This window comes from Mesoplodon mirus (genome assembly GCF_964341445.2).
Source record: "Mesoplodon mirus genome assembly, chromosome: 11".
Lineage (NCBI taxonomy): Eukaryota > Metazoa > Chordata > Mammalia > Artiodactyla > Ziphiidae > Mesoplodon > Mesoplodon mirus.
The window spans coordinates 54,667,395-54,684,992 of record NC_138987.1 but is presented as its reverse complement, the minus strand read 5'-3'; the positions used below and the strand labels follow the sequence as shown (position 1 = coordinate 54,684,992).

The 17,598-nt window shown below is 51.9% G+C and overlaps 1 protein-coding gene across 2 annotated transcripts in view; it reads left to right on the top strand.

Moving 5' to 3' along the window:
- Positions 1-6,050: 6,050 nt before the first annotated feature.
- The window catches only part of COL2A1 (collagen type II alpha 1 chain), a gene marked incomplete at its 5' end in the record, with an annotated part of 30,846 nt that continues 19,298 nt past the window's right edge, over positions 6,051-17,598 (top strand). Inside the window, 15 exons of one of the 2 annotated variants that reach the window (XM_082636265.1) lie at positions 6,051-6,135; positions 10,034-10,243; positions 11,739-11,755; positions 11,962-11,994; positions 12,096-12,128; positions 12,227-12,280; positions 12,445-12,546; positions 13,535-13,612; positions 14,245-14,289; positions 14,396-14,449; positions 15,356-15,409; positions 16,182-16,235; positions 16,613-16,666; positions 16,794-16,847; positions 17,132-17,176. In XM_082636265.1, coding sequence (XP_082492391.1) covers positions 6,051-6,135; positions 10,034-10,243; positions 11,739-11,755; positions 11,962-11,994; positions 12,096-12,128; positions 12,227-12,280; positions 12,445-12,546; positions 13,535-13,612; positions 14,245-14,289; positions 14,396-14,449; positions 15,356-15,409; positions 16,182-16,235; positions 16,613-16,666; positions 16,794-16,847; positions 17,132-17,176 — 972 coding nt within the window. Of the gene's footprint in view, positions 6,171-10,033; positions 10,244-11,738; positions 11,756-11,961; positions 11,995-12,095; positions 12,129-12,226; positions 12,281-12,444; positions 12,547-13,534; positions 13,613-14,244; positions 14,290-14,395; positions 14,450-15,355; positions 15,410-16,181; positions 16,236-16,612; positions 16,667-16,793; positions 16,848-17,131; positions 17,177-17,598 lie in introns of both variants that reach the window. The other variant, XM_082636266.1, reaches the window with a different exon arrangement.

Below are 17,598 nucleotides of genomic sequence, written 5' to 3'. Positions count from 1 at the left end.
CTAGGCCCAGGGGCTCTAGTCTAGCTCCTAGCTTTCCATGATAAATTCCCACCCAAGAAGAGTTCATGGGTCACGACCCTGAGTGGCAGGGCTGGTGGGAAAGAGGTAAGACATCAGCCTCCACTCCAGCTCGGCCCCGACACTGTCTCCATGGAGTTCCGGACTCAAGTTCTAGAATGGGTCCATCTCTTCCTGGCACCGACCCCACTTCCTATCAGAGAAATGGAACGGAAGAAGAGTGACCTGCCACCTACCACAGAAGGAGATGGCCCTTGAGAGTTAACACGCTCACACCCCCAGCAGCAGGCTTTCCAAAGTCCTGCATCCGCCTCCTCCTCGGCAAACCCTCTGTCCGTCCCTCTCCCTCAACTCACTTCTCCTTTCTGCCACCCCTTAACTCAGGCCCCCTCCTTGCCACGCCGGCAGACAGTGCACGCACGATCGCGGCTGTCTGGAACTGAAGACAACACCTGCTCTATTAGCCAGGGCCGCAAATAACTATCCTCAAACCAACATTTAGACCAGCACTTCTCCAGCCTTATGGGCGCATGAGTTATCTGGAGATTCGGCAAGATGCCAAATCTGATTGAGTGGATTCTGTGGACCACTCTTCCAGTAGCAAGAACTTAGAACACTTACTGCGTGACAGCACTGTGTTAGATAGACTTCGTGGGGAAAACCGTAAATGCAAAAATTACGGCCCCTGCTCTCAAGATGTGTGAATAAACTCAAGTAGGATTTTTCTGCATGGTTGAGGGTTAGATGAATGGATGAATGAATGAATGAGGGCACAACGGTATGGTATGGGCTATATATTAGTGCAAAGAGTTCAAGGGAAGGAGAGAGATAGGAGATAGAAGCCACCCACTTTCACATGTCTGGCAGGTTGTCGGTCCCTCGAAGGGTGTCCCCTGGAGCCACCATGCTGTGCCATTGCCTGACGAGTGCCCGGAGCAAATGCTCCCTGGCTCTTGTAGACAGATGTGGCTGGACAACCATGACTGCTTCACATGTAACCTCTGCTGAGAGTGCTCCAGCGTCTCTGCATCGAGGCCCTGATATTTTTCCCTTCACCCCATAACCAGCAAGAGCTGATGAGAGACACACATGTTCCGTTAAGCCAGAAAGCCACGTACTTCAAGAAAATGCAAGATATTGCGTGAAAGGGATTTGTTTAAAAAAAAAAAAGTGAAAAGGGAAGGTATTTCCGTGTAAAAGTACAGCTATTTCTTCAAAAAGTAAGCCTTTAGAAAACCCAGACATCTTTTTCTTTTGCCCCAAAGGCCTACCTAGTAGGAGATAAGTAGAAAAGGAAAAAATGAGAAGTAAAAAAGGCAGGTCTGAGCCAGACCCAGTGACAACTAGTGGCACTCATGGAGTCCTCTGTGTCTGGCCTTTATCTCATCCCTAGTGCTACGTCTTATTCCCACTGGCCCCCATGGCTGACTCCACACTGTTCTGGGGCCCCTACCATGTCTTCTGGTTCATCTACCCTCCTTTGCTTTCTTATAGGTGCCTCCTGTCCTCTCACTATACCTCCACATTTCAAAACCCCACCCACCCTTGGAGACTCACTTTTCCTAGGAAACCTTCCCCAGCTTGCTGTATGGCTTCCAGAATGCTGTTCTTTCTGTTTTTGTTTGGTTTGTATTTTAGGAGGAAGGAGGGTACCTTGCTTGCAGCATTTTTCACAGTCTTTTTTTCTCATTTCCCCTGCAGATTCAAAGACAGTCTCTTAATCCTCACCGTATCTCCATTTCATACAGAAGTGGGTGTTCGGTATGAGCGCTAAACGGAACGCGTATGGCGCCGGGATAGGACCGAAGAGACAGAGTTGGATTCTTAATGCTGTTTGCGCTGAGACTACATAGTAACACATTTATGCTCCCATGAAATGGAATGTACGCCGTGAATCTAGAAACCCTACCCTGGACAGTCCTGATCCTGTTACTCTGCCCCAAAAATGCCAAAGAAAAACATAAACACATCTTGAAAAGGTGTCTCAACTGAGCCCAACCAACAGAAGCTGAATGTGGCTGAGCAAGTTGGCGCGGCTCTCCCTCCACCGTGGCTGGCTGTGTGAAGTGCGTGCATTCACCACCTGCCATATTTGGGGCTTACCTCTTTGGAATGTGAATCCTTTCTCACTTTATCACTATTTTTAAATGGGATTTGTGTAGAGGGAGAGAAAGCGATCTCTTCTTTACAGTTTACCTACAAATATCTTTCCCAATAAGGCTGTGTCCACTATAAGTCTAAATTTAATATCCCCGTAAAAGAGAGAAAAATAGTGAAATAGTTATTTCATTTATACAACACAAAATGGTTTAATCCACCTGTCTCGCTGAGTTGGTCTGATTTGGGGTAGATACACTGATGGTGTCTGTTTAATTCCTAACTGCTCTACCAAGACTGCCGTACTTAAAGATGTAAGTGAACAATGAAGGCCACCTGGGACCTTCATCCTTAGCCATCGATGCCTTCCTTCCACTAAGTGGGGGGAAATAGCAGCTCTTTGATCCCACTTCTACAGTTCTAGACGTTGCAGTACTTCGCATCTATTGAACGCTGCTAGGATATAAGGTTTTCCACATTAAGTGAACAAACATTTACTTTCATTATGTTTAATGGAAACCTTTCTAAAATGGAATACAAATATCCCTGTCTCCCCGAAGAGACCATATTAAACTTGAGTTAACATTTTATTGGACATTTAAGTTCATCATATGAACCACAGGGACAGCAGCACATGCTATAAACCAGGATACTCCCTGGAACTACTGAGGACTTTAGGACTATTGACCCCTAACCTATTGGCCCTAGGCAACCGTGTTCTTTATTGGTTCCTTTTCTATCTCCTGTCTTATTGTCCCTTCTTGCTGTTCTTCCTGTGTTTCATCAACTGCTCTCCTGTCTTACCTCGATTTTTCTGCATCTAATTGGTGAGGTCAGATGACTATCTATTAATGCAGTATCTAAACTATGAATTAATAGACGCGGGATAAGAGGGACACTGTTACACATAAAATGCATAAGGTTTAGCACATAACACAAATTCTGGCTGCCCAGAATTCTGAGTGCTGCTTCTCCCCCCAGCTCACAGGTTTATTTCTCTTTCTTTTCAGTTTGTTGGCTATGTTCTGGATAGTGAGATTGCTGGGTAAGTAATCTCCAAATCAGTGATTTTTTTGCCTCCCACATATAGGTTCAGTCCCGGTCTGAGTCACAAATTAGGGGTTTTTAATTGTAGTTGTTTGGATTCATGGATGGGTAAAATATTAATACTGGTATTTAGTTGACTTTAGAATTTAAATAATTTCCATAGTTTATTTTGGCTTTGTCAATTTAAATTTTATTTTGCTTTTGTCAATTCTCATCTCTGATGAAAAATCTTCCCCCACCCCATGGGGAGTAGAGAACTAAATTTTGTATTCACAAATGAGCCATTATTACTGGGAAGACTCCAGAGCTCTTACATGTAGACACAGTTCACTGCAAAGATGAATCGCAGTGTTAGAGGATGAAATCAAGAGCAACTTACCAACAGAAGTAGGTATGATTTTTGCCCACTGAACCAGATCACTTTGAAATAGGCTTCAATTTTTTCATCTATTTTAGTGTTTTCACCCAAACTCTTTTTTTTTGGTTGAACTTTTATGGCCACTTGTATTTGAGGTCAGTTGTATAAATGCCTAGATTTGCTTGTATTGTATTGCTTGTATCTGAAAATATGTATTGCTTGTATCAGAAAATAAATCATATTTTGCATCTAAATGCAGTAGTCCACATGGGTTTTCTTAAATCCTCCTATGTCCTAAAATTGTGCTAGGCAACTGTGCTTGTCCCCAAGGAGCTTCTAGGCTCATTAGTAAGATAAGACCAATGAATACGGGGGGAGGAGGGAATGAAAACCACACAAAAAAGTATGTAGCTTAGAATATAGTTGTGGATACAGGCTATAAGTGTCAGAGGGAGTCAGAAAGGCAGGGAAACATCGCATTCTAGAGATATCAGAGAAGGCTCTCAGGGGGCGTAAACGTAGGGGGTCTTGAATAATGTGTGAGATTTGGTCATTCTACCTTCCAGGTGGAGAAGATAGGACCCATGGCTCCAAGCAGGGCGTGGGACACCTCAGGGGGTGAGACTGGCCTTCTCCCAGCTGGGACTGGGGAAAGGCTCAGAGCTTAAGGTCTTGAACAGGAGGATGGGAAAATAGCCAAGGAAGGCCCATGGCAGGTAGAGGAGAAGTTGGAGCCAGTGCTTTAATCCTTCACCCACCTCCATCCAGACTAGACAAAGCGTGGTGGTATTTCTTTAAACAATGCAAGTTCCTTCACTCTCGAGCCAGCACACTTGCACTGAAGTTAAACTCTGCACACTTGGAATTCAGGGCTCTACTCTGAGAAACTTCAAAGCCCAAGGCGGGTGAAGACTGAGGCCTGTGTGGAGAAGCAGCTTCTAAGCTCCTTCAGCTTCAAGGAGGAAAGCGCTGCAGAAACCCCACCACTGGGGAGGGGATTTCTGGTTAAGTCAAACTCCAAATTCTGAGTTGCATTAAAGTTTGCCTTTTTGCCTAAAGTTCTTTGGGGGGGCCTTACAATCCTCAGGGATAGAAAACCATCCAGAGGAAGAAGGTCTGTTTGGGGGCTTTTCCTCCCTGGTATTAATGGAGACACCTGGAGCCAAGAGAGAGCACAGCTGAGCCCTTCTCCAAGGCAGCATTTGGGCCAAGGTGCCAGAAGGGCGCTCACCGGGGAAGGTGAGATGAGGTGGGAAGTGAGGGCCAGGGGGCCACCTAGGGAATTTTGGCTTCTCCTCTGGCTCACAGAACCCGGTCCAGCTGGAGCAGCCTCCTCCCTCCCTGGCCAGGGCTACAGTAGTGGCCCACCGTCCCTGGCCAGAGCTGCTCAATCCCAGCCGGCAGCGCCCACTCCCCCACCCCCTGCCCCCCGGGACTCCCGGACCCCGGCCAGGAAGAGCAGACACCGAGTTTGAGCCTGGAACTAGACAGTCCCCCACCTCGGCCGCGCGCACGGTTTAGTCTCGCCTCCCTCGGTCCTCTATGTCTCCTCGAGCCCCCTCCCCAGGGTCGGACGCCGCCCTCCACACCTTCACACAGGTCTCCCTCTGTGCTGTAACACGCCGGCCCCTTTCCTGGCGCTCGGCTCGGGTCAGCGCCTGCTGAGGTTCCAGACGAGGCTCATTCATCGCATAGTTGGATGGGGGAGGGGTTGGGGGGCTGTCGTTCTGAACCTCCAGGTGGGAGCCCAGGGGCCAGGTGCCCCTCGAGAAGCTGCTAGAAGATAGGTCGGGACGACGCCCCCAAACTTGGCCCTGCTTGCCAGTCTCCAAGATTTAGGGCTCCAGTTACTTCGTGGGCTCCCCCTGCGCCCTTCCCCTCGCCTCCCGCCCAAGGTCCCAACGCGATGCCCCCTCTCTCCCTCCCCCGCTGCTCCTTTCTACCGCTTCCCCTCCTCCTTCCCAAGTCTTTTCCGTCCACGGTCTAGGGCTCGCAGCCTGCGCCTCTGCAAACACCCCCCGCCCCTCCAATCCGGGCAGAACTCCGAGGGGAGGGGCCGGAGGCCCCCCTTCCCGCCTGTGGTCGGAGAGGGCAGCGCCGCAGCCCCGGGTGGAGGGGAGTACAGGGGCCGTCTCTGCGCCCCGCCCGATCAGGCCACTCGGCATACTAGGGGTGGGGGGCGGGAAGCAGGGCTAGCGGAGAGGGGGGTCCGGCCCGGGCAGGTGCGGGCTCTGGCTGGGCCCGGGCGGGCTCCGGGGGCGGGGTCTCAGGTTACAACCCCGCGGGGGGCCGGGGGCGGCCCGCGGTTTGGGCGAGTTCTCCAGCCTCGAGTAGGGCCGGGCGCATATAACGGGCGCCGCGGCGGAGAGAAGACGCAGAGCGCTGCTGGGCTGCCGGGTCTCCTGCCTCCTCCTCCTGCTCCGAGGGGCCTCCTGCATGAGGGCGCGGTAGAGACCCGGACCTACGCCGTGCTCCTGCCGCCTCGCTGCGCTCCGCCCGGGCCCGGCTCCGCCAGGCCCCGCGGTGAGCCATGATCCGCCTCGGGGCTCCCCAGACGCTGGTGCTGCTGACGCTGCTCGTCGCCGCTGTCCTTCGGTGTCACGGCCAGGATGTCCGTAAGTTGCCCACAGCCCCTGCCTGCCACCCTTCTGTGCCGTCCCTCCGCATCCTCTTCCCTGGCCCTCTCGCGCTCTGGAGCCTGCGGATGCGCAGAAGCTCATCGAGCGGAGTTCTGCAAGTCAGGGGCTCTGTCCGAGAGTCCTCCGTGCCGGTCGTGGTTGGGGGCATTTGCAGGTCCCTGCGTTGCAAAGGAATACTAAACAAGCAAAGCGTCGGGTCCGAGGTTTGCGCACAGATTTTAAGCGCGCTCTTTCCCACCAGCTTTGTTAATTAGGCGCACACACACACAACTTGGCTTTCTGAAGCACTCAGAGTTCAGCAAAACAGGTTGCGGCCCATCGAGCTTAGGAAAAGTAGGAGAGAAAGAGCGCGAGCAAAGGAGCGAGCAAGCGCCAAGGGGTTGACGGCCCAGGAGTGTCCAGGGGTTGGTGCCTGGGGGTTCAAAGGGAAGTTAGACAAAGGAGATGCTCTGAAACTGGTGGGCTGAAATCCGAGGCCACAAAGAAGGGCTTCGGAGAGACACTCTGAGACCTCATAGCCTCTCGAGGGTTTCCTCCCCCTCACGGCTGGCCCAGGAGCAAAGTGCAGCCCTCTTCGCATCTCGGCTTTCCCCTTGCCTCGAAAGGATACAGAAACTTCCCGGTAGGAGAGGCTATCTGAAAGGCGATAACATTCCAACCAGACCGTGCTTTTCAAACGCCCAGGAAAATAGCGCCCCCTCCCCGCCGTCTTCCCCACTAACACCCCCACCCCCGCCCAGGTACTACAATGAGGTACTTTTCTAAAAGTTTCTGGAACTAACCGAGGCTCTGCCAGGTGTGTGTGTGTGTGTGTGTGTGTGTGTGTGTGTGTGTGTGTGTGTGTGTGTGTGTGTGTGTGTGTGTGTGTGTAGCAGAGGAAGGAGACACGGTTGGTCGATTGCTATAACAATTTCAACCGAATATAGCTAGAGATGGCAGTTTTACACCCTGGTCCAAAGGCGGTTCGAACCGCACCTTTCCATCGCCTCCTTTGGTGAAGTCCCACTGTCTGGGATTATATTTAGGACAAATGAAGCCTGGAAAGTGTATTAGGTAGAGAAGTTATTTTTTTTTCCCACGTGTTTGGGCACGTTTCCGACGGCTGGGATTCCAGCCCTGTCTTTGTATGTTACAAATTGTAAATCAATCGCAGGGGAAATTTTTTGGCTGGGGGAGTAATGGAAATCAAAGTCCGTCTGCCGACGAGGCTGTCTGCAGTCTCGTCTGCCACTAGGCTATCTCCACAGTTTAGAAGGCTGCGGACCCAGAAGGACTTTCCATTCATTAGGGTGGTTGACCGGGACAGGGTCAGGACTGGGGCCTGCGGTGCAGCTGCAAGGAGCCCCGGGCAGGAGATTTTGGCCAGGCGGTCGGATGGTGCACTAAACTGGAGGCCCACTCCCGGGTACTTGTTGGAATACGGTGCGTCTCTAAGTGGCCCCAGCTCGGACTGACTATATATTTGTCCTAAATTTGCATGCACACACTCACAAAACTGTCTTCTTGACTGACCTCTGCCTCAGTGCGCAGTGGAATTAGCTAGGTGACTCTAAAATAATTCCCCAGTTCTCCATCTGGTATTAGAGGCTCTCACTTAAGTGGCAGAGCGTCTCAGCGCCGCAGCCTTCCCAGGAGGTAGTGAATTCCACAGTTTCTTGGGCCTAAATCTTCCAGTCGTTCCTCCTCCTCCCCAGAGGGAGTGCTTTGGAGCCGCTGACTTTGCACCCTGGCGCATCCCGGCTCCGTACCCTCCTCCCCTGGGTCAGCGGACCCAAAGACGTGACGTGGGGAAAGACGCAGTCTGCGTGGACATCAGGAATGTCAGAAACCTAGAACTCTGGCACGCCCCTCCTCCCCATCTTTCCACAAGTTTGAGAAACTTATTGGCTGCGGCGTCTTTGACCCACATCTGCATTTCACAGCCCTCGTCTCTGAATGTGCCCCTCGGCTCAGGGGAGAGACCTCAATCCTCCATTGTGAGGCTTGTTTGCGTTGGGAGATTGGCAGCGATGGCTTCCAGATGGGGCTGAAACGCTGCCCGTATTTATTTAAACTGGTTCCTTGCGGAGACCTGTGAATCGGGCTCTGTGTGCACTCGAGAAAAGCCGCATTCATGACAGACGAGGTCCGGTGGGTTCCCCAGGACTCCCCGACCCCCTCTCCCACAATGCTCCCCTGTGCCCGCCCGCCGACACCTCCCGGGCTCCAGCCCTGCGCAAAGCGGCTGCGAAGCAAAACAGTTCCCCGAAAGAGGTAACTTTTTAATTGGCCTGCTACAAAGAATCACTTATGTGGCGCTGCGGTAATGAGGGGAACCCGATCAGGCGCGCCGGGATGCTATCGGCAGCCGTTTCGAGCAGCAATTATGGTGGCGCTGGGCTCCTCCGTCCACACCTAGGGGATCCGGTTACGGCGCTGGCTCCTTTCTGGGGCAGTCATTTAATCCCACTTTTCACCCTCCCAGTGTCTGTGGGCGAGCCGTGTCCAGAGCCGCAGCCACAAAGAGTCACCCGACGGCTCTCACGCCCAGCGCTGCGGCCCCGCCCCTGCGCCCGCTCATCCCCGGCCACCCTTCCAACGGAAATCTGATACGCCTTCAGGGTGCACCCCGCTCTCCCAGCACTTTACTCTCTTCCCCCACGGCCCCTCTTGGGTGTGTGTGTGTGTGGGGGGGGGTTCTTCCAGTCGCTACCCCGCCGCTCGCTTTCTACAGCTCCACCTATTTATAGCGGTGCGTGCGTCCCAGCAACAACTGTATATACCCTAGGCTCCCTCTCCCCGCCTCTTCCCCCGTGATTATCTCGCCTAAAGGCTGGGTGGAGTTTTTCTAGTGGAAAAAAAAAAGACAGAAAAAGATTTATCTTTCAGTCTCCTTAAAGAGCACGGGGCGGGCCGTTTCTCTCTCCGCCCACCTGGTTTGTGGCCCTTTCCTATTATTCAACTCCCGCAGTCGCCAGGGCTTTGGGGATTTTGATGAGAAAAACAGCACTGGGCGCTCCCCGGCACGTGGCGCGGGCTTGGCCGCGCTTGGCGCTCTCCGGAGCGCTCTTGTCAGCACAGGCTTCGCTTGCAGGGCGAATTCCGGAAGGCAGGCCGCTTGTGGAGAGGGACTAGTGCATGCTGTTCTTGGTCTGCGTTCCTGGAGGAGGCCAGGCCTGGACTGGCTAATCTTAGCCCGGACCAGGCATTCAAAGCCCCCCTCCACACCCCCCTTCCTCCAAGCTGGGCTGTTGTCTTCAGATGGAAGCAGGGTCTCTCCAGAGAGGGCTACAGCTGGAGGTCAGCACCGGCAGCGGGGCGGGGTTCTTTGGCCCTGCTTGCCTCCCAGGGCATTTTGTTATACCCTTGGGTCCCAGGTGTATTGTTTAACTGGGCCTATGCCCCTCCCCAAATTGGTCCTAATCCTAATATGATTTAAAGAATGGAAGAAGATCCTAATTGTAACAGCTCCTCCTTTCACACACACCTCACCCTCATATATCACTTTTGGAGCCTGGCTCTTTGCAGAGTCTAATTTTTTGTGGGTAGAATTTTCTGCACGCCTTCTAAATTTTAGCTGTCAGTTGTATTTAGCTAGATGCCTGAAGACAGTACGGCATAGTCAGGCCCCCTCGCCTTCCCTGCTGGGTCAGGATTTCCACTGGTGAATAGACAGCAGAGTGCAAGGCACACAATAAATGTTTGTTGACTCCGTGGAAGAATGAATGATGTCTTAGAAAAACCATTTTCAAGTTCTCTGTGTTCGAGTGGCCCACCTTCTTCAGCATTTGAATTATGTCAAGTTGACTTGCAACCTCTTTCTCTTTTTCCCTTCTGACTCCTCACCCCCTCCTTCCCTCGGCTGTCTGCTTCCCCTGCCCCACCCCCGGTGCAGAGAAGGCTGGCAGCTGTGTGCAGGACGGGCAGAGGTATAACGATAAGGATGTGTGGAAGCCCGAGCCCTGCCGGATCTGTGTCTGTGACACTGGGACTGTCCTCTGCGACGACATAATCTGTGAAGACATGAAAGACTGCCTCAGCCCCGAGACCCCCTTCGGAGAGTGCTGCCCCATCTGCTCAACTGACCTCACCACTGCCAGTGGTTGTAATTTATTTATTTCCTGTTCCATATAAATAAATTACTTGCAGGGGCAGCAAATGCCCTGCCATGGATGCCGGCCATCTCTGCGAAGCGGAGGGGCTGGTTATCCATGGGATCCCAGCAGCTGAGGCTGAAAGGAAAGGCCATTTCTCGCTTGCAGGTTGACACTGAGTGAGCCTGACACACTAGAGGGGTCCTTCCTCACCCAACACCTCCAAAAACTATGCTTCCAAGACATGGAGGACAGAGGTGATTCCACACAAGTGTCCACACTGGAATCACCCCTGCAGGTCCCTAGAGCCACCGTGGAGATCCAGTGCTCCTTCCGGCCAAACCGCAGACTAACTCCTCCTCCAGTACCCACACCTTGGCTTCTCTGTAGAAGGCCTCAAATGTATGGTCTTCAGTGTGGAGCGAGCTCTGCTGGCCAGCGGGCATACAGAGAGGGCAGGCCCCCTTCTTGAAATATGGACCACTGGTGGCAGTTTCCTTTTGGTTTTGCCTCTGTTGGCGTTGACTGCCAGTTAAGAAGCAAGTTCCTAGGAGAAGGGCAGAGATGGGGCTGTGACAGAGCCCCGTGTGCCTTCACTCTGGTGGGTTGTTAGCTCCCAGCTGGAGCCAGGGCTGGTGGGTGTGCAGGTGACCCCTCCTCAGCTCTGGAACACATGCCCTATCTCCCTGTAGGGTGGCTGGGGACACACATCTAGGCCTCTTGGGTGGCCCTCACTTTTCCCTTTCTGCTCAAGTAGAGAAGACAGTTGAAAGGGAAGCGAGCAGTTGCCTTTTCTTAACACTTCACCCACCCTGAAAAGCTGCTTGGGGAAGCTGCTTTGATGGTCCAGATTCCCAGATCATTTCTGAGGGGACCTGTGTGAGTGAAGCGTTGATCACCTTTACTACTTCGCTGCTACAAAGGGGGAAGGGGTTATTGACTCGGGGTGACACTGGCGGGGGTGACACTGGCTCCAATGCCCTCTGTAACTCCTGTGCTCTGCTGTTTTTTTTTGTGCTTGCTTCACGGAGATCCAGCTTGAATGTAAGAGCTTTCCAACTACCTAACTCTTCTTCTGGGGTGGAGGAGGTTGGTGGGGGGGGTGGCGCTTGGGCTATGGAGGGGCTTCTTACCCTGTGAGGAAGAGAAGGGACTGAACCTCTCAGTTTCTCAGTTTCGGGTGCTTTCTTTCTTGGCGGCTGATTAGATCTTGAATTCTTCATTTTCTCTTTGTACCACCCCTACTCCATTCTTGTGCATGCTGACTGCCTTTTGAATAACAAAGTCTGGATCATCTCCATTCCTCATGGGACCTCAGCAACTCCAGGACCCCAGTGACCCTAACACCCCAACAGAGGGGTTCAGTGGAGTAACAGGAAGCTGCCTCGTTCCCTGGTTGTGTCCCTTTCTTTGTTTGATCCGTTAAAGAGTGTTTAAGTGACAAGAAGTTATACGTATCCATCTCATGAATCTTACATTTTCCTTCTCTATTTTTTCCATTTGCAGGGCAACCAGGACCAAAGGTGAGGATTTTTGTTGTTTTTTGCTCTTTCATTTGCCTTTATATTTCCTTCTTTAGAAGCAGTGCTGTGCTCATTCAGCCTGTCTTTAGACATCAACAGGGATCTGTTTCAGAGGGCATCTCGATGCAAGGGCTCCTGGGCAAGGTTTTGTGCTTGGGGCTTGGTGGGCTTGCTCGGCTCAATCCTGACAGTGTTTCATGTTTCAGGGACAGAAAGGAGAACCTGGAGACATCAAGGATGTAAGTACACATTATACTCCCATGTTGCATCTACTGCTCTAACTGGGTCATTTCCTTGAGGTTCCCTCTAACTTGCCATCCTGTGGGTCTCTCTATCACAGATTGTAGGACCCAAAGGACCTCCTGGGCCTCAGGTAAGAAAGGGAGAAAACCCTTCCTCCATGTCTTCCTTGAGTTACTGAACTGCAGGCCCCTGGTCTTGCTGTCATCTCAATATTTTCTTCATTTTCAGGGACCTGCAGGTGAACAAGGACCCAGAGGTGATCGTGGTGACAAAGGTGAAAAAGTGAGTAGAGAAACAATGCTGTCTGACCCTTGTGGACTGCCAAGGTTCTCTAAGCTCCCCCTCCCCAAATGACTGACCACCTACCTCCTCAAGGGCAGCCTGTAGACAGATGGTTCTCGCATAAACACTGCTTCTCATTGGGGCCTTTTTCTCTTTCTGCCAAGGGTGCTCCTGGACCTCGTGGCAGAGATGGAGAGCCTGGGACCCCTGGAAACCCTGGCCCCCCTGGCCCTCCTGGCCCCCCTGGCCCCCCTGGTCTTGGTGGAGTAAGTATCCTTATGTCCCCTTCCTTCAGGCTGTCCCTCCAGAAGCGTGGCTTCTAAATTGCTAGTCACACTCACCTGGCTGGCTCCCAGGGCTGCCAACAGTGTGTACACAGCCTGTCCATGGGCTTCTCCCCCAGGCCTATAATTTAGTGGAACCACATAGTAGGCATGAGACTGTGGCGCTAAGGGATGACTTTTTTCACTCACTGGGTTTCTGCAAAGCAAGTCTTCGGTTACCTGGCTTCCTGGCATCTGTACTGTGTGGCTGATTCTTGGGAGTGGGTGTGGGGCTTGGGGGAGAGGATGACTGGGCATTTGTAGTTCCCTGGAAGAAGAGTGACCGCTGTCCTTGGAAGACATTGAATCTTCATCTTTGCCAAGTACATTCCAAGCAATTATTTAGTCTCATGAAAGAGCCCCACTGAGTGAAGGTGTGTGGCTAAAGTCATTTTTGGAATCAAACCAATCAACAAATTATACTATTGCCCAGTTTTTGCAGGTTTGCCATTTTGATGTTTGCTATGATTTAAATTTTTAAACTTGAATGGTTCATAGATGCCTACTACATCCCCTGCTAAAATATTTCAAGACTGTTCATTTTAGTCTTTTGCTGGGCATTAAAGTCTTGGAAAAGAAAAAAAGAAACTTTAAAAGTGATATTTTTAGCTATATTTCTCAATTTATGTTAAATAATGTATTTAATATCTTAGAATTTTTAAAAAAAACTTATAAAATGAAATGCAAGTAATGGATACTCTTCCAAATAACACTTCATCTCCCAGGGGAATGACTATGCCACTGTCATCTAATAACCCATTTCCAAAACTATTTTTCAGGAATCATTAGTGATTCAGATCAATGCTAGGTTAGTCTCCAACAATTAGAATTTATCTAAATAGAGTATCTGCTATCCAGATATAGCTCACCTGGCCAAGTAGGAAAAGCACAGGGCCTCTCAAGCTTTTACCTTTGTTGGGTTTATTTGCAGAACTTTGCTGCTCAGATGGCTGGAGGATTTGATGAGAAGGCTGGTGGCGCCCAGTTGGGAGTAATGCAGGGACCAATGGTAAGAAAAAAACACCAGTTCTTTGCAGCCAGAATGGCAGGAGGTGGCCCTTAGCAGAGCCAGGGACTCTGACAACCTCACTTTACAGGTAATTGCTTAGAGCAGCTCTTCCCCAGCAGTTACGTAACCTCCCATTTAGCTAGCCCAAAGCATTTGGGTTTTAACGGCGATGGATGCCAGTTTTAATGATGCACTGGAGTGACTAAGAAGAATGAGGATGGAGAGAGGCATATAGGCTGATCTGTCAGAAGGCCAGTTGCTATTGCTCTTGGAATGAGAACTGAAGAATGCAGACAGCAGCCACTGTTCTCCAGCATCCACAAGACTTCCAGCAGGAAATCTCAGCCCTGCAGCTCCCACTTGGCACATGCTAAATGAAACTCAGACTTTAGTAAACATGGCTGCTGTCCAGGGGAAAGCAAGGCCAGCTTCTCTGTCCAAATGATACCTATAAATAAAAATAGATTGTTGCGAGGGGAGTGGGAAATGAGAGGGGGCAGCCACTGCTGGCCCCCTGCTCACAGAGTAACTCCTTGTCCTTTGTCTGGGCTGTTGGCTGGGAGGAGGTGGCACCCTGGAGGCTGTGGGTGAAGCATTTCCAGTAAAGCTCCTCATTTTCTGTTCCAATGCAGGGCCCCATGGGACCTCGGGGACCTCCAGGCCCTGCTGGTGCTCCCGTAAGTACTGGGTCTTTCCTTTTGGAAGGTGGAGACACAGATGCTTTCAAGCCCTCTAATGTCAGTTTGCAGGGGGCCAACCTGGTGTCCTCACTTTACATTTTAGGGACCTCAAGGATTTCAAGGCAATCCTGGTGAACCTGGGGAACCCGGCGTTGCTGTGAGTACCTCCGTGGGCCCTGCCCTCCTGGGGGGGAGCTTTCAATGATGTACCACTCCGACCCCGATCCTGTCGCCTCCCGGGCTCTGCCCAGCACTTTCCACGGTGGAGGGATCAAAGGAAACCCAGGTGTCCCCTCTTAGCTCTGGGGGAACAGAGAGCCAGACGTGGCAAGAACCACCCAGGACTCTGTCATCTCAGTCCTTTTTCTGGGTCACCCCTGGCCCGTGCTGTCCACTACCTCCCACTATGATCTGCTCTGTGCCTCTGCTCTCTCTCAGCACAAAGTGGGTTCTTCCATCTTTTTTTTTTTTTAAAGAAGATGTTGGGGGTAGGAGTTTATTAATTAATTTATTTATTTTTGCTGTGTTGGGTCTTCGTTTCTGTGCGAGGGCTTCCCCTAGCTGTGGCAAGCGGGGACCACTCTTCATTGCAGTGCGCGGGCCTCTCACTATCGCGGCCTCTCTTGTTGAGGAGCACAAGCTCCAGACGCGCAGGCTCAGTAGTTGTGGCGCACGGGCCTAGTTGCCCCGCGGCACGTGGGATCTTCCCAGACCAGGGCTCGAACCCATGCCCCCTGCATTGGCAGGCAGATTCTCAACCACTGTGCCACCAGGGAAGCCCCATCTTTTTTTTTAAGTGGAGTGTAGTTGAATATTTTGGCCAAGCCACGCAGCCTGCCCGCATGGGGGATCTTAGTTCCCTGACCAGGGAGCAAAGCCACAACCCCTGCATTGGAAGCATGGAGTCTGAACCACTGGACTGCCAGGGAGGTCCCAGGGCTCTTCCATCATTTTTTCCTTATAGAGGAACTAGCTTCCAAAAGCTGCAATCCCCAAATTTTGTCCACTGATTAGGTATCTTCCCCCTCCAACCATCTCTTAAACTCTCCTATTTCGTTCGTAGGGTCCCATGGGTCCCCGTGGTCCTTCTGGCCCCCCTGGAAAACCTGGTGACGATGTGAGTACACCTGAGGAGTCAAACAAGTGGCCGCCTCACTTGAAAGGGCCCAGAGAGGGGTTGCTGGGCAGTGATACAGAGGCACCCTCGGCCTGACCCAATGGGGAGGCAACCTGAGGGGCAGAGCTGGTCTGTTGGAGACTCGGACTCCGCCCACTGTCCACATTTCCACTGGCAACTTAGCTTGCAATTGCCTTGGGGACTGCTTTGGACCCACTGGGAAGGGAAATAATTAAAACATCATTAACTCCTGGAAGGGAAATTGAGAAGTGAGAGAAGGGAGAGGGAAAACACAAGGGGAAAGATGTAGAGAAGGAAAAACAAAGAAAGAAACACTCAACGTTATCTTAATTGTAAATGAGTTAGGAAAAGCTCAGCCTGAGTCAGGATGTCTGCAAGGGATGCAAACAAAGGGAAGAGACAAGAGTTGGCACTCGTGAATCCCATTAGGCAGTGAAAGTCTCTGAGGTTAAGGGGCCCTAGGCCAGTCAGCAGCGCCTATGAGAGGGGACAGGGAGCCCACCAGGGGAGGCTGGAGGCCGTGGGGTTGGGGACGGAGGAGCTTGCCCAGGGCACAGGCAGCTGTGTGAGAGAAGACACGGTGACCCAGGGAAGGCATTTGGGGAAGTCTGGGACCTGAAGGAGGGGGGTGGAGATGAGGAAGCAGGTGGGCAAAGGCATGGCGGGCTGGGAGGAGAGACGGTGCTCTGGAGTGTACCAGCTGTGCTAACGTGTCTTCTGAGGAAGCTGAGGTTCATCTCTCCCCCTTCAGGGTGAAGCTGGAAAGGCTGGAAAACCTGGCGAGAGAGGCCTCCCTGGTCCTCAGGTAAAGCCCCACCTTCCCCAGCCTCCAACATCATTCCCAGAGTCTCCCTCCTTGCAGCCAAGGCAGTGGCCTCCCGCCCAGCTCATCCAGTTCCGTTAGCTCACTCCTAAAATTCCAGCAGTCTCCACGTACATCACACCTTCATGCTGATGACCATGTCTCTGATCCTAGCATGGGCCCTGGGAGGCTGGCAGTTGTTCATACGCACTTTGCATAAGATGGGGTGAGGCCCAGTGAGGGGGATTCTGGGATTGACTGAAAGATGGTCCCAGTGCTGGGCTTCCACTGCTCCCTGGCTCTGAGGGCTCTGTAGCAGCCCAGGGCAGTCTTGATCCGGTTCTGCTCGGTGCCCTGAGAATCTCTTCTTTGGATTGCAGGGTGCTCGCGGCTTCCCAGGAACCCCAGGCCTTCCTGGTGTCAAAGGTCACAGAGTAAGTATCATGGGTGAGGGTGTTGGAAGGAAGGGATTGGCCAAGGGAGGAAAAAGCTTTTGAGGACATGAATCTTCCTATTTGGCTTCCCCAGAAGTGCGATTGAATGTCTTCTCTTGTCCCGTAGGGTTACCCAGGTCTAGATGGTGCTAAGGGAGAAGCTGGTGCTCCAGGCGTGAAGGTAAGGACCAAGAAGCACACAAGGATGGGGGACGGACAATGAGGAGATGCTACTGAGCTCAGTGGAGTTAGGACATCTGGACAGCTTGGGTTAGGACAACCAGTCCTACGTCCTAATGTACAAACGGCAGTTCTGGAGAGCTCTGGGAATTGTCCCTCACAGAACTAAAGTTTGGGGGTGTCAGTGCTAGCTGAGATGACCAGGGCTTTCGGCTTCTTCCGTGGGAGTTGTCTGGGGGCTAGCACTGGGGTCCCAGTCACTGACCCTCTGCCTCTGTTTTCCAGGGTGAGAGTGGTTCCCCAGGAGAGAACGGTTCTCCAGGCCCAATGGTGAGTATGAGCATTGCCCCCGGAAGGGCCTCTCCAGACACTCTTCAGATACCTTCTAAAGCCTGGCAGGTGGCTTCACCATAAATGCCATGGCTCCCTTTATGCAAAGTAGGTACTCAATTTTGTAGATTGATCTGATTATGAGCAAAAGGCAAAATGTACCAAGTAGATGATTTGGTCAAGGTTTCACCAACATTTCCTTGAAATATCCCTGTTAGCACACTTGAGGTGTGCTTCAATTTTTACAAATTTCATTTATTTTCAACATTTTTGGGAGCCCATCTATTGCAAGAAGCAAGATGTACCTCGAACAGGGCTCCCAGTAGGTAACCACAGGCACACCTGTGTGCTCTGCCATGGCAGAAGAACCTTTGGTGTGATAGGAGCATCCTGAATCAGGAAGGTGAGGTCAGGGGCATCCA